The sequence below is a fragment of the Phascolarctos cinereus genome, unplaced genomic scaffold (genome assembly GCF_003287225.1).
Source record: "Phascolarctos cinereus isolate Bilbo 61053 unplaced genomic scaffold, phaCin_HiC Scaffold_2;HRSCAF=192, whole genome shotgun sequence".
In the NCBI taxonomy this organism is placed as follows: Eukaryota; Metazoa; Chordata; class Mammalia; order Diprotodontia; family Phascolarctidae; genus Phascolarctos; species Phascolarctos cinereus.
The window spans coordinates 36,400,881-36,422,036 of NW_027555625.1; the positions used below are offsets into that span (position 1 = coordinate 36,400,881).

Here is a 21,156-nt window from a genome sequence, read left to right on the forward strand (position 1 = left end):
TCGCAGTCTGTGAATTAAAGGAACACTATAGGATGAGAGCTTGAGGAGATGCTACAGTCAAGTGCAGGGCTTGCTTTGTTTTACCAAACCATGAAATCTGGGGTTCAGGCTGCTGGGATTAACGCAAGGGCATAAATTAAGGGCCTAAGGCAAGGCTGGAACTGATCTAGAGAAGGGACTGCTTTGACACTGGAATAAAGGAAGGGAAGGATCCTAAGGTGCTTTGAAAGGTTGTCATGAATAGTCTGTTTTCTCAAGGAAAATGCAAGAGAATTATTAACTATTAACTAGGTGGTCAGCCCTGGAGACAAACTAGTTCTGCCCCTGGGAGCCCAGACCATCCCCCTTTCCCCTATCAAGGGCCAGGCTGCTTTGCATACTCTCTCCTATCTCCACCCCCACCCTATTCCTACTGCACAGAACCTTTATCAGAGGGTCTTCTTACTCACTTGCTCAGGGATCAGCCCTGCACAGAGCACAGTGTGAAGATGGTGTCCCCAGCTCAGTTCTTCTGCCTCCTCCTGCTTGGGCTTCCAGGTGAGAATGGACATACATAGGGCTGCCATGGGATGCTTCACATGCTTTGGGTCTCCTTTTGGATAATTCAGAACCTGTGTCTGGAGTTGTAAAATATCCTCATTTTTTAGAGTATGTTATGTCTACCCCAGTAAAATTCCTTTAGCTGCTTCTATTTAAAAGTCTTATGAAGAAAAGTCTAGTCAACAGTGGGTGCCATCTGAGCTTTCTTTTTCATTATAGATGCCAATGGAGAGATTGTGATGACCCAGTCTCCAACTTCCCTGTCTGTGACTCCAGGAGACACAGTCACCATCTCCTGCACGGCCAGTCAAGACATTAGCAAGTATTTAGACTGGTACCAACAGAAACCCGGTCAGTCTCCAAAGTTACTCATCTATTACACATCCACACTGTACTCTGGGGTCTCATCCCGGTTCAGCGGCAGTGGGTCTGGCACACATTACACTCTCACCATCAGCGGCGTGGAGACTGAAGATGCTGGAGTTTATTACTGTCAGCAGTATAAAAATTGGTTTCCCACAGTGCTCCAGCCCTGAACAAAAACCTCCCCAGGCAGCTCAGCTGCTTCCTCTGTGCTCTCTGGTCAAGACTGATCTCACTTCATCTTCTTACAAAGCTCATCCTACGTTGGCATTTACATACTGCATAAACATCAGCAAAGCTTGCAAAGGGTCCAAATCATAATCTAGGACATCCAGAAAAAAATGAAACCAATACCTCTGATAACAGCACCAGCGGCTAACATTATTGACCATTGGGTAAAACATAAACAACACTGTTTAGGTTTAAAAACCCTTCACTTCTGGGGTATAACCTACCCTTCTTGCCTCACTGAGCACTACTTGCCCCCTTTGCCTAACATAGGGTTAAGTATTTTACTTCCTTTTTTGTTAATCTGAGTAATTCTGTAAATATTCATCCACTTCACAGATTGTTAGTTTTACTGGCTTATAACTACACAAAATAACTACTACTAATTGCTTTAATTTCATCTTCATCGGTGGTACATTCCCCCATTTCATTTCTGATACTGGCAATTTGGCTTTCTTCTTTATTTCTTTCCTTTTTTTCCTTGCTTTTTGGTGAGGCAATTGGGGTTTAAGTGACTTGCCCAGGGTCACACAGCTAGTAAGTATCATGTGTCTGAGGCCACATTTGAACTCAGATTCTCCTGACTCCAGGGCCACTGTGCCACCTAGCTGCCCCCCAAGTAACATTCTGAAGAGGGGGAAAGGAAAAGGAGAAGGAGGAAGAAGACAAGAAGAAGATAAGGAGAAAGAAGAGTGGAAAGAAAGGATGAGGAAGGGAAGAAGAAAGAGAAGGAGGAACAAGAGACAGAAGAGGAGGAAGAAGACAATGTAACAGAAAAGGAAAGAGGGGATCAGGGCCTGGACTAGAGTGGCTATGGTGTCTATTTTTTTTTTTTGGCTAGGCAATGGGATTAAGTGACTTGCCCAGGGTCACACAGCTAGAAAGTGTTATGTGTCTGAGGCCAGACTTGAACTCAGGTCCTCCTGAATCCAAGGCTAGTGCTCTGTCCACTGTGCCACCTAGCTGCCCCTATGGTGTCTATTTTGAAAGAAAAATATTGCTGTGAATGAATTTGAGAAGACAGTGACTGACAGGCTATGATGCATGTGAGGGAAGAATCCAGGATGATTTCCAGATTTCAAATGTGGGGGACTCAAAGAATAGTGAGGCCTTTGATAGAAACAGAGGCTCAGAGAGGTTGAATGACTTTCCAAAACTTCCATGCTTGGTGAGATCACAGTAGATTGGGGAACAGAAAACAGAGTTCATCATCCCGAGTTCAGTGTTTCTGAGGTATAACACCTAATTTCAAATTTTAAGAAGTAATGCCTAATACATTTTGTTCCAAACCATTATTTTAATTCCACATGAATCTTAATGTGTCACATATGGTGTTTTTTGGTGTTTTTTTTCTTTTAGTGAGGCCATCGGGTTTAAGTGACTTGCCCAAGGTCACACACCTAGTAAGTGTCAAGTGTCTGAGGCCGAAGTTGAACTCAGGTCCTCCTAACTCCAAGGCCGGAGCTTTACCCACTGTGCCACCTAGCTGCCCCACATGTGTTTTTTTAAAAAAACAAAAAACCCCAACACATTGTTGGGTTCTACTTTTTAACCCATTCTGTCACATTTTCCCATGGTGGGTAGGAGGTCTTTGTGGTGCGTAAGTAAAAGGTGAAATGACTCAGGAAACAAAGATATGAGCTCCTGAGCATATTCATTTAATAAACAATGAAAGCCAACTGCCCAACAAACTGACCAGGACTTCCTCAGTTTTGGGGACTGGGCCCAAATATAGGGGGAGACAGATTTTTAGGCATAAAAACAATTTAAAAAGCCAATTAATTATAGGAAAACCATTAAGAAGGATAAGGAATTAGGCAATTTGATTTTGAATTGGACAAAAGATGAAGGACTTTCTAAGTAGGGAGTAAAGAGCAAACAGGTGTAATTCCCTGAAATCAGAAAAAGAGGTATCCCACTCCCTGCGGGTATCTTTATGCCATAAAAGAAAAATGGAAACAATACTTGATTAACCATTACAGGCCAGTTTTCAGAAAAGACATATGGATTGCTTGAGAAAACTCCTTGCATCAAATTTCAGAGCTGACTGGGTTTCTGTTCAGCATAACCTGGGTCTTTAGTTAAGGGTCTCTCAGCAACACATAAAAGTCATCCAGCTTCCCAGCCAGGCAGGCTTAGGTTCAAACAATAAAATAAAGCATTCTCACAAGGCAGAAATTGGCCTTGACACATAAATGAATAGAAAGGGAACTGAGCCAGATCCAGATTTGAGTCACAAGATAGAGTCAGTATGGTTCACTCAGTTGCCTCAGTTCCATCATTGTCCCATTCACGTTCACAATTGTGAAAACAAATTGTTCATTTCCCTCCATTCTGGTTTCCTTTGCATTCTCTTTTAGTTACTTCCTCAACTGCATTTTTATAAAGAAAAAGAAGGGTGATGAGAAGTGAATGGGGTCAAGTCTAGCATTCTGTACTTGATGCAATCTACTTCTGTCCTCCTACCCCTCTCGTCTTCCCATTTATCCAAACTGTAATCATACAACACTTTCTTTTTTTCCATTTAAAATCTCTTTTCAAATCCCCAATTGATAAATGGTCAAAGGATATGAACAGGCAGTTTTCAGATGAAGAAATTAAAGCTATCTATAGTCATGTGAAAAAATGCTCTAAATCATTATGGATTAGAGAAATGCAAATCAAAACAACTCTGAGGTAAGACATCACACTTAACAGACTGGTCAACATGACAAAACAAGAAAATAATAAATGCTGGAGAAAATGTGGGAAAGTTGGAACACTAATGCATTGTTGGTGGAGTTGTGAACTGATCCTACCATTCTGGAAAGCAATTTGGAACTGTACCCAAAGGGCTATAAAAATGTGTATACCCTGCAATACCACTCTTAGGTCTGTATACCAACAAGATCATACAAATGGGAAAGGATCTACATATACAAAAATATTTAAAGAAGCTCTTTTTGTGATGGCAAAGAAATAGAAATTGAGGGGACGCCCATCAGTTGGGGAATGGCTGAACAAGTTGTGGTTTATGAATGTAATGGAATACCATTGTGCTAGAAGAAATGACGAGCAGGCAGACTTCAGAAAAAACTGGTAAGACTTGCATGGACTGACATGAGTGAAGTGAGCAGAACCAGAACATTGTACATAGTAACAGCCACATCATGTGATAATTAGCTTTTGGGGGGGCGGGGCAATTGGGGTTAAGTGACTTGCCCAGGATCACACAGCTAGTAAGTGTCAAGTGTCTGGTCTGAGGCCGGATTTGAACGCAGGTCCTCCTGACTCCAGGGCCAGTGCTCTATCCAATATGCCACCTAGATGCCCCTCTGTGATGACTAACTTTGATAGACTTATCTCTTCTTAGCAATGCAAGGATCTAAGACATCTCCAAAAGTCTCATGATGGAAAATGCTGTCCACATCCAAAAAAGAATGGAATCTGAATACAGATCGAAGCACATTATTTGCTTTCTTTTTCTGTTTCTGCTTTCTCTTAACTCCTCCCATTGATTCTAATTTTTCTTTACAATATGACTAATGTGAAAATATGTTTAATAAGAATGTGTGTGTAGAGTCTACACCAGATTGCACATCATCTTGGGGATGGGTAAAGGAAGGGACGGGGAGAAAATTTGGAACTCAAAATCATATGGAAATGAATGTGGAAAATTAAAAATAAATATGTTTTTTAAAAAAATCTCTTCAAAATCCACCCTGCAAAGTAAACCTTCCCTGAATCTAATTTCCCTCTTATTTGCCCCTCCCATTACATTTTTCCTCCTGCTCTCCTACTGAGTAGAAAGTATTATGATACCACATCCCATGTGTGTGTTTTACCTGGCTCGCCTGATTCAGATGAAAGTGGTTCTACTAAAAACCACCTATTCCAACCTCATTGTTCCTGCTTGAATAACATTCTAGTTAAACAACCTCGTTATACAAACTAGTTAAGTTCACCCACTGTTCCTCCCCCTTTTCTTTCCAGTATATTCCTTTCCCGCTGCACATCCTTTCTTTTTTAAAGTTCATGAAAACTCAAATTCAATATCACACCTTTTCTTTAATTCCCTTTAAGACCTCTAACGACATTAGAATTTTACCATCAGTACCATCCTTTCCCTCACTGGAATGTAAACACTTCATCCTTGTATGGCCCCTTTCTAATTACTTGCTCCTATTCGCTTCTTATGTTTCCTTTGAAATCTGTGTTTGTGTTTCATAGTATCTACTCAGCTCTGGTCATTTCACCAGAAATGATAGGAAGTTGTTTATGTCACTGAAAGCTCTGTTTATGCCCTGTGACTATTATACTCAGTATTTCTGGGTAAATTATCCCTGGTTGTAAACCTGAATCTTTTGCCTTTTAGAATATTTATTTATTCCATGTCCTTTTCCTCTTAATAGTAGTAGCTGTTCAAAGTTGTATAATCTTGACAGAGCCTTTTGGTACTAAAACTCTTTCTTTCTGGCTCCATGAAGTATTTTTTTTTTACTTGGAAACTCTAGATTTGGGCAGTGATGTTCCTAAAGTATCCAATCATGAAAGTTCTGGATGGAGAAATTTTCTAAGTGTCTTGACAAATGTGAAAAGATGAAATTTTTTCCTAGATGAGCCCTCACATGTAACAAGTACTCTGGCTTCACTCTTCCAGAATGAGACCAATTTCATCAACTGTTCAAGTTTCTAGGGATACTGATGAGAAGTTGGGGTATCTCTTCTCTAATGCTACTGCTCTAAGGCCCAATTCAGGTATGGTTTCCTTACTGTTGACCACCAGGGTTTAGCACCCTAGTTCCATTTAACCAAATAACCTAATTTAGCTTTTACTAAGAATTATTTACTTTAAAGATAACAAGAACATTAGTACAAACATCTTCAGTCCCTAAAAATACTTCTGGAAGGAACAATCTCCTCCATCTCCAGGGAGATTGGGTTCACACTTAAAGTTTCTATATAGAATTAGTCCTATTAAGTTCATATCTTATTGTAACATCATTTCTGTATGCTCTTTGCTTCTCAGGGGGGTGATGCTGGACTGTTCCACCCTGGGATCCACTCCCTGACCCCCAGCTCCAGTCTCCTTCCACAAAAACAAAAATACAAATTATGAAGTAAAGAATTGAGGCCCGTATTTATAGGCCACATTTGCACTCATTGAGGGCAGGCAGAGGCCTTTCTACTAACAACATTGACAATCTTTTTTCACAGGAACATTGTCAGATGAGCAAAAAGTCACACCAAGAGAAGTGACAGGGTCTGGTCAACTAGTGGTCAACTTTTGAAAGTACCTCTCATTCTGGTTCTGCAGCCAACCAAAGAGGCTCATCTTCACTGCACAGTTAGAAGACCTGGACCTGATTTATAAAATGTGGTCAGTGGACAGAACTCTGGACTTGGAATCAGGAAGTCCTGAGTTTAAATCCAGCTTCAGACCCTTACCAGCCGTGTGACCCTGGGCAAGTCACTTAACTTCTGTTTGCCTCACTTTCCTCAACTGCAGCATAAGCACCCAGCTCCAGTGCTTGTTTTGGAGATCAGATGATACAATATTTGAAAAAAGGGCTCATAACAGTGCCTGGCATGTAATAGGTACTTAATAAATGCTTGTTCCCTTTCCCCTCTTACTTTGCAGTCCTCATAAAGGCAAAATCCAGTACTTGGTGAGTCAGAAAGTTAGTAGGGGTCAGGAACAGATTATGGGCCTTGGGCTGTTTTATTTTGGGCCTTTCTCTCTATTTTCCCTGTACCTAATAGAAGCTACAAGATCTTCTCCAGCCGCGTTCTTCCGGAAGGCTCAAGTCTCCTGCTCAGGTCCATCTCTGGGGACATTGTTCTTAGCTGGGTATACATAACAGCTACCATTACCTTCCCTTTTCTGGTGGCATTTAGAGCCAGAAGGTTAAGATTGATAGGACTGAACGCCTCCAGCAATGTGTTCACTTATTGGTCATTGGACAAGAACTTTATATTAAGAATATCAATAACCCGGTAAAGTTTGATACATTCTGACAGCTGCGATTCTTAACACTCTTTGTCCAATTTCCTGACTCTCTGCAGTAGAAGGGGGCCATGCAGGCCCCGGGGGGCATTTCCTAATTTTTCGTTTGACATGTTGCCACAGTCTATTAATTTGTTACCAGGTGTCCATTCTAGTGCTGATGGGCACCTCTATACTTGGGAAGGCTAAGCATTTCATAATATCTTATAAAATTTTTCACCTAGAATGTAGACAAAGAAAGAAAATTAAGAACTGGGATATCTAGGCTTAATATAGGATGTTTCAGGGGAAATTATTGATATGTGGATGGGTAGAAAAAGACTGGACTGAGAAGCAATAAGCAGTAAAAGAGAACAGAATCACAGAATCATAAAATTACAGAATCGAAGAGTTGGAAGTGGCTTCAGAATCCTCTCATCCTACCACTACCTGAAAGGAATCCCCTATAAAGTATCTCCTACAAGTTGTCATCCAGCCTTAGAGCATAAAGACACTGGTTGAGGCCACAGAAGCTACTGCACTGCATCCCTCTCTAACCTTTTTCCAGCCACTTTCGTTTGCCCAAATTCAACTCTGGAGGAATATTTATTCTACTTAGGAATCTTAGGTTCCTCATTCTCACTTAATTTGACTCAGTAATAAGCCTCATTAACCAGGGAAAATTCCTAATTACAGTCAGTGTCATGACTTGAGAGCCCAAGGGGTCCCCTAGAAGAGGTAGTGAAGGTACACCATGATTCAGGTTTGGAACAGGTAGTTTACACCTACATTGGAAAGTGAAACAGAAGTGTGTATTAACAAAATGACTAGAACAGAATTCATTATTTTCAAACCTGTGGTTCCCAAAGGTTGGGCAGTTAATATTTTAAACATCATTAGAACACACAGCAGCAAATTTCCCATCCTGATGATAAGATCTTAGACCTCCAAACTACTCTGACCCTGGCTCTGAATATAAATTAAAAGAACAATAGGACAGTTAATAAACCTACTATACTTTTTCGCCACATGAAGAGCATTGTCATGTCCTAAACTAAGGATGCAATGATCCTCTTGTTGGAGGGAGTTTTATCTTTGTCCAAATCTCAGACAGGGAAGTTCAAGCAAGTCCCTGAGTGCAGGTATAGGAGCCAGATTCAGCCGTGGGTTATTGTTGATTTTTTTTTTACCCTTTAACTATTATTTTTTTCACTGATCTCCTTATCTCTAATTATCCCTCTCTGATTCTGCCTTGACCTAGAGTGCTGGAGTTACATGTAGTCAGAGGATCTGGTTTCAAATCAGGCCTTTGTTACTACTGCCTGTGTGTCCATGGGCAAGACACTGAATGTTTTCAAATCTCAGCTTCCTCACCTGTAAAATGAGGGACCAGACAGCTTCTTAGGTCCTTATCAGCTGTCATTCTATGACCCTATGGCCCTACTCTCCTACTTGTGTTTCAATTAAACTCTTCTCAGATTCCTCCTCTTCTCTTCCTTTTCTTTTCCTCGCCTTAAGGTCTATCATATCTTTTTAAATTGCTTATTTTAAAAACAAGGAGCCCTTGTGAGTTTTGTGACTTGCCTAAATTCACACAGGATTGGTACTATAACCAAAGCTCCCTGACGTCCATTATAATCAGTCCTCCATTGGACTGGTCTGTCTCTAAAAAGTAGCCAAAATACTGCCAACAGTCACTAAGGAAAAATTGCGAAAGTCAATAGATAATAGAACTCAGAGGCTCTGCAATGAAGGTGTCATCAAATGTTTCTTTTGATATGTCTACTTCCTATCAAAGGCACTTGTTAGGAGAGAACCAGAGAAAGCATTTTATTTTATACTAAACTTTATTCTTCTGGAATAATTTCATGTAGGCAAAAGTCCAATCAAGGATCTCTAGTTTGAAGACAGGATGTGATTTAAACGTGTGGAGGAAAGAGGATGTTTTTGGCCAGGGGTGGGTAACCTGAGGCTTCAAGGCCACATATGGCCCTCTAGGTCCCTCAATAAAAGGATTTGTTCTGTAAAACTTGGACTTGGGTAAAGGACCTAGAAGGCCCTGACTCAAGTACTTCTGAGTAATGGGACCCTGAAAAAACTACTTTACCTCTATCAACCTCAGTTTCTTCATCCGTAAAATGGGAGTAATAATAGACCTTATCCTTCCAAGGTTGTGGGGATAAGTGAGACAATATTTATAAAGCTTTTTGAAAACTTTAACATGCTCTCTAAATGCTGGCTATTGTTCTTACTAAGGTCAAGTATTGCTTTACATTTGGCATCCCAGATGCTTTCTGGGTAGTAGAGCATTGGAGTGGAATAGATTGGTGACCCCTGCAGCCAGATATTGTAACCTCCTTCTCTCTTCCCATCCCCTGCTCCCTGCCCTTTTTCCTTAGAGAGGAACAAGGGTCCTCTGAGTCCAAGAACTTACACTGCCCCCCAAAACTCCTACCACTGAAAATGAGTGTGATATAATAGGAGTATGATATAATGAGTATGATACAATAGCCAAGAACCCTGTAGAATGTTATTGAAAGAATGGCTCATACTGACAGTGTACTTTAGGACTGACATCAGGTTTTTATCTACATTCTCTGGTGTAATCCTCACAACCCTGAGAAATACATGGGTTCACTTGTGTGACTGACATCTTGTCACATCGGTAAGTGTGAAAGTCAAGATTCAAACTGAAGCCTTTCTGTCTCTAGGTCAAACACTCCCATCACCACACCATGCAGTATTTGTTGAAAAGAAAGTCAGACATACAGACACAAGAATCTTCATACACAGTGGGTGAGCTCACTGTCTCAGAGCAAGCAAAGTCAGCTTCTCTCTGAGCTGTTGTGAATGCCACACCTCCAGATGGGTCTCACATTTCGTGGCTCTGCTTCCTGCTGCTCTGAGGGATCTTAGGTGAGGGAGAAAATCTGGAGGATGCCTCCTGGGGTCATGCACAATTTCTAGGTCTTTGTTATTCTTACGGGTGGGATTTTGAATGTGTGTGTGATTCTAAGAAACAAAGAACAGATCTGGTTCTTCTTGGGTGGTCCTTGAGGGTATGGTCTAGTGTCTGACAAGGTGGCTCACCCCAGTGTAATAGGGAATTATTTGGACTATTACCAATGTGCATATTAATTAACCTTATTATTGTTCTACATTTTTTTGTGTGCGATTTCAGATGCTAATTTGAGGAGATTGAGGTGACCCAGTCTCCAGCCTCCCCGTCTGTGTCCCCAGGAGAAAGGGTCACCATCACCTGCAGGACCAGTGAGTGTTACAAGGCAGCTCTGGTACCAGTTACTTAAACTGGTACAAGCAGAATCCGCGACAGGTTCCTAATCTCATAATTTGGCTGGTTTCAAGCTTCATGCCTGGGGCCGCCTCCTGGTTCAGTGGCACTGGGTCTGGGACAGATTTCATTCTCACAATCAGCCCAGTGGAGGTTGAAGATGGGGCAGATTATTATTGTCAGCAGGATTATTCTTTATTTCCACAGTGCTCCAGCATCAAACAGAAAATTCTGCAGGCTGGTTTCAGCAGTTAAATTCAGATGCCTTGTCCACTTCCCTTCCCCTGCAGCTGTGACTAAGGCAGCAACTTTGTGCCTGTTGGGTGTCTAGTCTGCCAGGCTGAAGGAGAGAGTATGGGTTTCAGGTGGCTGCTTGCTTAAGTCTTCCTCTCTGCTTTTTCTATCACAAGGAGTTGCAGACTGAGCCCTTTCTTCCCTGGAGATCAAAAGTGGGCAAGTGAAGAAAAGGTGGTTTAGGAATCCTAATGTCATAAGGGGTCATAGAGTTACTCCAATGAGACAGAAGAGTTATAGTTTATGTTCTGATGGTGCTGAAAGAAGACAGAAAACAGAATGGCAAAGGATAGATAAATAAGGGACAGATGCACAGGGTCTTCAGTAGGTGAGGTGCACAAGCAGAAATATAATGAAAGAAGGAAGGAATGGGTGATTAGACATCACTTGAGCTTCACCTTTATCTCGAATTCTTAAAACAGGGAAGAAGCCACATAATTAGATATAGAGAGTTTGGTGCAGGAATGCATCTGTCTCAACAGGTATATAGATGTGAACAGGAGGAGAACAAAGGGAGGTTAAAAAGGAGAATAAGTTTAGGGAGGGATTGTCATAAGCAAACCAAACCTTAAGTTTGTTGAGCACGTACAGATGAAGATATTTCCAGGAAAGAAAGAATGACAATGTTTAATAAAGAGAGAGCAAGGCACATAAAGAAGAACATGCACGAGAAAATGGATGGAAAAACACATTTAGCGATTATCAAAATGAATGTGAATAAAATAAATAAACTCACACATCGAGGAGACTGAGGGTTTCAGGACAGCTGCTTGTCGAGTCTTCCTCTCTGCTTTTTTCCAGCACAAGGAGCAGCAGACCTTCAGTACTGAGTCCTTCCTTCCCTGGAGATCAAGTCACGGGCCAGGCCCAGCACTGGGGGCACTTAGGTGCAGACTTGCCTCTAGCTCCCTTCAGGCAGGGAATTTGGAGAGATCCCCTGAATCCAGGGAAAAGAGAAAGGGAACAAATATGTATTAAGTGCCTATTGTGTGCCAGGCACTGTGTTAAGCACTTTACAGATAATATCTCATTTGATCCTTACAACAACCCTATGAAACAGGTGCTTTAATGATCCCCATTTTACAGCTGAGGAAAATGAGGCAGACAGAATTTAAGTGATTTGTCGAGAGTCTCACAGCTAATAAATATCTGAGGTCAGATTATGCACTGTGGCACCCCCCATCTGCCTGGGGAGCTAAGTCAAATTCAGACACTGGTGGAACCAGCCCTTTATTTTCTTCTCTTCCCCTTCTCTTCTCCCATTGGCTGGCTTTTGCCAATCTCTTCTAAATATCCTTGGATTTATGCTGTTCCCCCTCTCTCCATCTTGTCATCTGTCACTTGGCAAATCATTCATTTTCTAAATGAAAAAAGTGGTTCAGAGATGCTAGTAACTTGACTAAAGTCATCAAGCTAATTAGTAACCGAGCTGGGACAACCCCGCCTCGCTTCCTGTCCATTACCCTCTTCCATCAGAGGTATGGTCCCATGTAAAAAAATACATTCAGGGGGACTCAATCAGAAACGGATGGGAGAAGCTCAGTGATGAAATGCTGAAGAGAGAAAGAAGAAATTCCATCAAGTAGAAAAATGAATTTTGTCTGGACAGATTAAAGTGTATCCATGGCAAACTCACAAATTTTACATCCCCACCATCTGTGGGAAAACATTTCCAGGTCCTCAAGCTGCACGTTGGTCCAACTATGTTAGAAAAGACTTTAGAATTTCATAAAAAGCTATTCATTTTCACTGGTCCAGCTAGTTAACGCTACAATTAATGTCTTGAGGTGTTTATTGACAACAGGAAAAAACCCATGTACAAAGAAATATGGCAGCAGTAGTAAACAAATGATAATCACCCCCTCATTTCTCCACTGTAAGTATGTCCCTAAACACTGAGGAATGGCCGGTTAATGAGTTATCAGGAATGACAAATATGAAGATTCCAAAAAATAAAGGGAGATTTTTAAGGAGTGATACAGAATGATGAAGGCAGAATAAAAGAATAATATATTTTATACATTATATTATATATACTATATCTTGTACATATATAATTATGTATGCATAATTATGATAGCTAAGTGAATGACAATTTTAAATGACCAGAAAAAGCAGATAAAAAAATAGCATGGCTGGTAAAACATTATGGATTTGTAGGAGGGCTGGGTCAGATTCTGGTTCTGCTGGTTACTGGCTCTGTGACCTTTGGCAAGCCAAAACCTCTGGATGATTCCTCGTCTAAAGATGAGACACCTGGACTAGAATGAAACCTGTATGTCTCTTCCAGCTCTAAATCTATGAACACTGGACAACATTGCTACTAAATTATGTGTGCCTCATCCTTACTTTTAACAAACAGAAACTACTGAGGGATTATAGTACTTGACTATGTAATGCAGAACATTATTTTACCATTTAGGTAGTAGAACCCTTTAGGCCACGGAAAACTCCAAATTCCTTAGCAAGACCCTTATCTGGCTGCTCAGGCTCCAGCCCTCAGATCATATCTCTGGAAGCCTCCATTGTGAGAAAGTTTGCACAGCATTATCATATCTACACAGAGGGAGAAGGGTGTCCTTGACCAGCCCCCAAAAAAACCTCTTCCTCTTGCCAGACTTCAAAGATCCATCCCCCTCCCTGTCCTGTATACTCCCTATATAAACCCTAGCTCAACCCCTGATGGGGGCTGCTTGATTTGGATGTGAATATCCCTGGCAGCCGCGCGCTAATAAAGTCCACAATTTAAAATTAGCTTGGGTGGTCAACTTGCTAATTTCTCGGTATAACAACTAGAAGGTGTTACTACTCAGAAACACTCATCATATTTCAGTAATTTTTTGACATTTCTTTTTAAAATTGTAATATTAAGTTCCTGATTAGATCCCTTCCTCCATTCATTCTCCCAACCATTGAGAAGGCAAGAAATACAATACCCATTATACATAAGTCATGTAAAATACATTTATGTATTAGCCATGTTCCAGGAAAAATAGCATTAAACAAAGGAAAAAATATGCTGCAATATCTGCCTTCTGAATCCATCAGTTCTCTATTTGGAGCACAGTATTTTTCATGATGAAATCTTTGGAGTTGTGGTGGATGATTATGTTGATCAGAGTGGCAAAGGCTTTTCACAGTTGATTTTCTTTACAATATTATTGTTATCACATAGACTATTACTGGTGCTGCTCATTTCACTGTACTGATCACTTCTTATAAATTTCCCCAGGTTTTTCTGATGTCTGAGGCCGGATTTGAACTCAGGTCCTCCTGACTCCAAGGCCAGAGTGCTATCCACTGCGCCACCTAGCTGCCCCCATCATTTCTTATAGAACAGTAGTCTCTATCACATTTCATATTCTATAACTTGGTTAGGCATTCACCAATTGATGGGCATCCCCTCAGTTTCAAATTCTTTGCTACTCGACAAGAGCTGACATAAAGATTTTTGTGCATATGGGTACTTTTCCTTTGATCTATTTGGGATACAGACCTAACTGTGGTATTGCTAGTTCCAAGGTTAGGCACAGTTTTTTAGCCCTTTGGATATAGCTCCAAATTGCTCTCCAGAAAGGTCAGACTAATTCACAAATCCACCAACACTGCATTAGTGTCTCTATTTTTCCGCAAGCCTCTTAAGCATTTGTCTTTTTTTTTCTTTTGTCGTCTTAGCCAGTCTGTTGGGTGAGGTAATGAGGTAGTACCTCAAAGCTGTTTTAAATATTATTTCTCCAATTATTACGGATTTAGAGCATTTTTCATGATTATTGAGAACTTTGACTTTTTTCCTCTGAAAAATGCCTGTTCTAATTCTTTGACCATTTTATCAACTGGGTGATGGTCCTCATTTTGATACTTTTGGGCTGACTTCCCTTTATATTTGATCCCTCCACCCCCACCACTTGCTGCTTGTTTTTACAATGTTGGTTTTGTTTGTGCAAAAAAATTTTCATTTTCTGTAATAAAAATTATCTATTTCACTTATGAACCTGTCTCTTATTAATCATGAACTCCTCCTATACCCACATACATGGAATTGACAGGTTGAATTTTTCCATGCTCTTGTGAGAAATAATTTATTTGCACGCCTACTCTACTGCAATCAGTGTTAATCAGTTTGATATGATTCCATAGGGCTAGTATTGATTCTGTATATTAGGCCTCAGAACTATGAACTGCATGGTGTAAGTTCATTTGCTTAATCACAGGGCTCTCCACCCTTGTTTTTCCTTGTTATGGTGACCAAGCCCAGTATGGCAGAGGTGACTCAATTACATCAAAATCCCTCAACTTATTTTTGTACCTCTGGACCACTTTCTCTTGTCCAACATGAACAGGTGACCATCTTATGACCACTTATTCAGTGGAGATGCCCCATGCTTTGCCCAACCCGAAATCCCACCTGTTGACATACCATTTTCTAGCTGACGCATATTTTTGGCCCACGAAACAAAAATTATGAACAATGGGATTCTTTACCTTGTGTAGACCCTTGAGAAGGTTCAAATATTATATCTGGTATCAAGCCTTATAAAAATAAGGCCTGGAAGAAGGGGACATCTTAGATTGTAAGGAAGATCTGAGGTCCAACTCATTAGAGGGGACCACGGACCTTTTAATAAAGTGCCATTGGCTCAGAGTTCTGCCTCAGTGGGTTTTCTTTTCTATTGGGAAACTATACTGCCCACATTCTCCTAATTTGCCTATCAAATAACCTTTCGTGTCTAAATCATGTACCCATTTTGAACATATCTTAAGAAAAGGTATGAGATGTTGTTCTACACCTAGTTTCTGCCAGACTACTTTCCAGTTTTCTCAGCAGTTTTTGGCAAATAGTGAGTTCTTGTCCCAATAGCTGGTTTATTGGTAACACTAGGCTGCTGGGCTCATTTACCTCTATATATCTGTGTACCTCATCTATTCCATTTGTCAATCACTCTATTGCATATTCAGAACCAAACTGGTTTGATGATGACCACTTTATAATATGGTTTGAGATCTGGTCCCGCTAGGATCCCTTCACATTTTTTCCCATTTTTCCCTTGAAATTGTTAACCTTTTATTCTCCAGATGACTTTTGGTTTTTCTTCCAGTTCTATAAAACAGTTCTATAGCATACTATGGCACTGAATAAGTAAATTAACTTAGATAGCATTATAATTTTATTGTACTAGCTCACCCTATCTGCAAACAATTAACATTTCTCCTGTTATTTAGATCTATCTTATGTGAAATGTTTTGCATTTGTGTTCACATAGGTCCTAGGTGTGGCCTGGCAAATAGGCTGTGCAGTATTTTATACTGACTACAGTTATTTTAAATGGAATTTCCTTTTATATCTTTTCCTTGTTTTGTTACATAGAATACATGTATGTCTATACACATATGTATTCTATATAACATTATATATATACACACATACATAAATATATATTTATATATTGCTTTGCACAGGTTTATATTATATCCTGAAACTATGCTAACCTTGTTAATTGTTTTAATTAGTTGTTTAGTTGAGACTCGCAAGGGTTCTCAAAGTATACAACATAATCATCTGCAAAAAGTGGTAATTTTGGTTTTCTTTCCCCATTGCCTATGCTTATTTCTTCAATTTCTTTTTCATATCTTACTGCTAAAGCTACCATTTTCTAATACAATATGGAATAGTAATGGTGATAATGGACACCTTGCTTTATCCTTGATCTTGCTGGAAAAGCTTATAGTTTATTTCCATTGCAGATAAAGCTTACTCTTAGTTTTAGAAAAATACAACTTAACATTTTAAGAAAAGCTCACTTATTTCTATACATTCCAGGGTTTTTGACTGTCATAGGTGCTGACTTGTGTCAAAAGCATTTTCCACACCTTCTGAAGAACCATTTTATTGCTTTATGATATTGATATGGACAATTATGTTTATAATTTTCCTGATACTGAAATAGCAATACATTCCTGGTGAAAATACAGCCTGGTGATAGTATGATTTTTGTGATATATTGCTGTACTTTTATTGAAATTTTTACATCAATATTCATTAGGAAAACTGATCTATAGTTTTCTCTGTTTTTGCTCTTGCTGATCTAGATATTAAACCATATTTCTGTTAGAGAACAAATGTGATAGGACACCTCTACATTTTTCACACGGTTTATATGATATTGGAACTAAGTTGTCATTAAACATATTGGGTATAATTTCTTGTAAATCCATCTGACCCTGCACTTCCTTTCTTAAGGGCCTCATTTGGGGGCTTGTTCAATTTCTTTTTCTAAAGGTTATTTAGACATTCTTTGTGCTCTTCTGCTACTCTGGGAAATATGTGTGTAAATATCTATTTCAGTTATATTTTCAGTTTTACTAGTATATAGTATGGTAAAACAGCTCCAAATAAATGTTTTAATTTTATTTTCACTGATTCACCCTTTACACTTTTGACACTAGCAAATTGTTTTTAAAAATCAAATTATTCACTGGTTGAAATTTTAAAAATTAAACCAGCTCCTAGGTTTTTTTTTAATTAGTCCAATCATTTTTTCACTTTCAGTTTTATTAATACCATCTTTTATTTTCATTATTTCTCTTTCAGTGTTCAATAAGGGAGATTTAATTTCTTCTAGGGTTCCTTTTTAGTTGCATGCTGAATTCATTGCTCTGCTCTTTCTTTTACTCATCCAAGTATTTAGAGATATAAATGTTCCAGTAACTACTATCTTGGCTGCATCCCCACATATTTTGGTATGTTATCTCATTTTTGTAACTGTCTCTAATGAAACTGATTGTTTCTATCATTTGTTCTTTGACCAACTCATATTTTAGGATTCATTTAGACTCCAGTTAATTTTTAATTTATGTTTCAGAGTCTCTTTATCGAAAATAATTTTTATTATATTATGGTTTCAAAAAACATGCATTTTCTATTTCTGTTTTTGTTGTATTTATTTGTGAAGTTTTTAGGTCCTACACGTTCAGTTTTGGGGAAGGTACCATGCACAATTGAGAAATAGGTATAATCCTTTACATTTCCATTCAATATTCTCCAGAGATCTACCATGTATAAATTTTCTATAATTCTATTCTATTAACTTTTCTCTTGTTTATCTTATGGTTACATTTATCTAGGTCTGAAAAGGGTAAATTAAAGTCCACCATGAGCATAGCTTTGCTGTCTATTTCCTCCTAAAACACATTTAACTTTTCCTATAAAAATTCAGATACCATGCTACACAGTGTACATATGTTCCTATTGATATTATGGCACCTTTTGGTAAAATGGTTACTCTGACGCATTCTTTTAACCAGATCTATTTCTACTTTTGCTTTGTCTGAGACCATGACTGCTACTTCTGCTTCCTCCCCCCACTTCCACTCAATGATAATAAATTCTGCTTCAGTCTCTTATTTTTATTCTATGTGTATTTGTGTTTCAAATGTGTCTCTTGGGAACAACATCTTTTCAGATTCGGGTTTCTAATCCATTCTGCTATAACTTCTGTGTTATGAGTGAGTTCATCCTATTTACGTTCAGATTGCAAACTGTGTATTTCCCTCCATTCAATAATCTTCTATTTATCCTTCTCTCTTTGTATTCACCCTGTCCCTTCCTTAAATGTCAGTTTTGCTTCTGACCACTGCCTCCTTCTCTTTTTTGTTGCCCTTTCTCTTCCAAATTGCCAGTTAGGTAAGGCAGATTTCTTTACCTGACTGAGTGTGTATATATATATTCTTTCCTCTTTCAACCAATTCAGATAAGAGGTTCAAGTGAACTTCCCTATTTTCCCCTTCATTAAAAAAAAAGTCTTCCTTGCATGGTTTTTTTATTAGATAAATTTCCCTGTTTCTAGTTTTATCCATAAGAACTTTTGTCTTTGTTGTTTTTGCTCTTTGGTCAAGAATTTCAATGGAATCAATGGGGAAAAAATGTGAAGGTGGCCTAGCAGTACTGGATTTCAAATTGTATTACAAAGCAGTAATCATCAAACCAATTAGGTACTGACCAAAAAATAGAGTGGTAGGTCAGTGGAATAGATTAGGTACATTACACACAGTAGTAAATGACTATACAAATCTAGTGTTAGATAAATGCAAACATGCAAGCTATTGGGACAAGAACTCACTATTTGTCAAAAACTGCTGGGAAAATTGGAAAGCAATTTGGCAGAAACTAGATATAGACTAACATCTCATATATCATATATTAAGATAAGGTCAAAATAGGTCCATGATTTAGACATAAAGGGTCATACTGTGGGCATATTAAGGGACCATGGAAAATTTTCCCTGTCGATCTAAGAATAAAGGAAGAATGTATGATCCAAATAAGAGATAGAGAGCATAACAAATATAAAATGGATACTTTTGATTAAAGTTCTTGCACAAACAAACAAATGGAACCAATATGAGAAGGAAAGCAGAAAACAGAAAAAAAATTTTTATAGCAAGATTCTCTGATAAAGACCTCACTTCTGAAACATGTAGAGAATTATGTCAAATTTATAACAAGTCATTCCCTGATTGATAAATGGTCAAAGGATATGAATAGGCAGTTTTCAGAATAAGAAATCAAAGATTTTTGGTCACATAAAAATGCTCTAAATCACAAATGATTAGAGAAATGCAAATTAAAATAACTCAGAGAGACTATCTCATACCATAACAAAAAGTTCAAAAAGATACTGAATTTATCATAAGTACATATAAAAGGAAGCTATACATAAGTTATTTTGGATCCCACATATAATTCTCTTGTTCTGTTCTTTGTATATGGAAACAGGGTGGCTTTTTTTTTTCAGGGACGTTTGTTAAATTCTGAATAAAAAGAAAAAAAACAAGCCATCTCATTCCTTCCATCCCACCACTCCCCAATAAAAAAGAAAGAGTACCTATATCAGTCTAAATCCTCAATGATAAGAATGGTTTCAGCACAAGGACTTTGAAAAGAGCTGGAAGAGGGGCAGCTAGGTGGCGCAGATAGAGCACTGGCCTTGAAGTCAGGAGGACATGAGTTCAAATCCAGTCTCAGATACATGACAATTACTAGCTGTGTGACGCTGGGCAAGTCGCTTAATCTCAATGGCCTCACCAAAAAGCAAAACAAAAACAAAAAGCTGGAAGAAAGTCATTCTCTGCTCAGCACTATTTCTGTCATGCCTTTCTCTCCCTGCTTCAGCTGTCATCTTACCCTAGAACCCTCATCCTTAAGAACTTCTCAGCCTACAACATCTCTCTGGCATGCTGGCCTGCTTTGTTAAGTTCTTCTGGGGGCATCCACTTTGGAAAGGCCCAGGCCAACCATGCTTCATTCCCTTCCTACTTCTGCTTTTGACTTTCCCAACTCTGACAGTATGCCCTGTAGGCCCACCTCCCCCTTTCGTCGCCCAGAATATTTTTTAGCTCCCTTTTCTACATTGTCTTTCCCCATGTGACAGTAAGCTCCTAGAAAGAATGGACTGTATTTGTTTGTTCATATTTATATCTGCTTACTTGTATATATATAAAGCACAGTAGCTGGCACAGGGTAAGTGCTTAATAAATCCTTGCTGGTGGCCTCCTTGGAAATAAAGCAAGATATTTAAAATTGAGAATTAGAGGTTTTGAGGGGAAAAAGTGGAAGGATAGAGAGCTTTGAATAGAAGGGAGAAAACCTTACTGAAGTATCAGTCTCCCAGAAAAAAAGAATGGAGCAAATAGAACTCAATTATTCTATAATACAACAACAGAGTAGAAAAAGTCAAAAGACTGGGGGAAAAAGTGAAAACAAATCAAGGAAAGATAGATGATAAAAACTAAACTCCATGAAAGACATAACTAAACAAAAAACTGGATGCCATATTAAGAAATTATAAAGCTTGCCAAAAATATGAAAACCAGGAATCAAAGAAAAAATAGGCAGACTCTACCCTTGGTCCTTCTGAAATTCAAACCAAAAACTGAAAAATAATAGGAATATCAGAAAAAATACAGGAGCCAAGATGGTAGAGTAAAGGCAGGGACTGGCCTGAGCTCCCCCCAAACTCCTTCAAATACCTTTAAAAAGTGACTCTGAAAAAATTCTAGAGTGGCAGAACCCACCAAGAGACAGAGTGAGGCAGATTTCCAGCCAAAGACAACCTGGAAGGTTGACAGGAAAGGTCTGTTGCACCAGGCTGAGAGAGGAGTGCAGTGCAGAGCAATCCTGGCCCCAACAAAGCTGGAGCAGGCCTTGGAGGACTGAATCACTGGCAGCAGTGGCGGTTTCCAAGACTTTTCATCCCACAGACCCAAAGACAAATTAGTAGGTCAGTAAGATGGGTCTGTCAGACCTAGGTGAGAGAAGCACAGTCCAGCACAGGCCGAGTCCAAACAGTCCTGGCTCTAGCAAACCAGGAGGCAGGCCTTGAGAGCGACTGAATCAGCAGCAGCAGCAGCAGCTGTGGCAGTGATAGTGGCTGCTTCTGAAGCTATAAGCCCACAGACAGAATGTTTGACAGTCAAC

At 39.3% G+C, this 21,156-nt stretch overlaps 1 long non-coding RNA gene and 1 gene segment (V, D, J or C); one reads left to right on the forward strand and one right to left on the reverse strand.

The window, feature by feature from the left end:
* Positions 1-456: 456 nt before the first annotated feature.
* Positions 457-1,091, forward strand: LOC110202777 (immunoglobulin kappa variable 3-15-like). The segment is given in 2 exon segments: positions 457-537; positions 760-1,091. Coding segments are annotated over 2 exon segments (366 nt in total).
* LOC110202762 (uncharacterized) overlaps positions 537-21,156 on the reverse strand; it is a 46,115-nt gene continuing 25,495 nt past the window's right edge. The window contains exons 4-5 of one of the 2 annotated variants that reach the window (XR_013484447.1): positions 11,419-11,619; positions 537-617 (exon numbers count right to left, since the gene is read on the reverse strand). This is a non-coding gene — a long non-coding RNA (uncharacterized LOC110202762). Of the gene's footprint in view, positions 618-8,960; positions 10,825-11,418; positions 11,620-21,156 lie in introns of those variants that run through there. The other variant, XR_013484448.1, reaches the window with a different exon arrangement.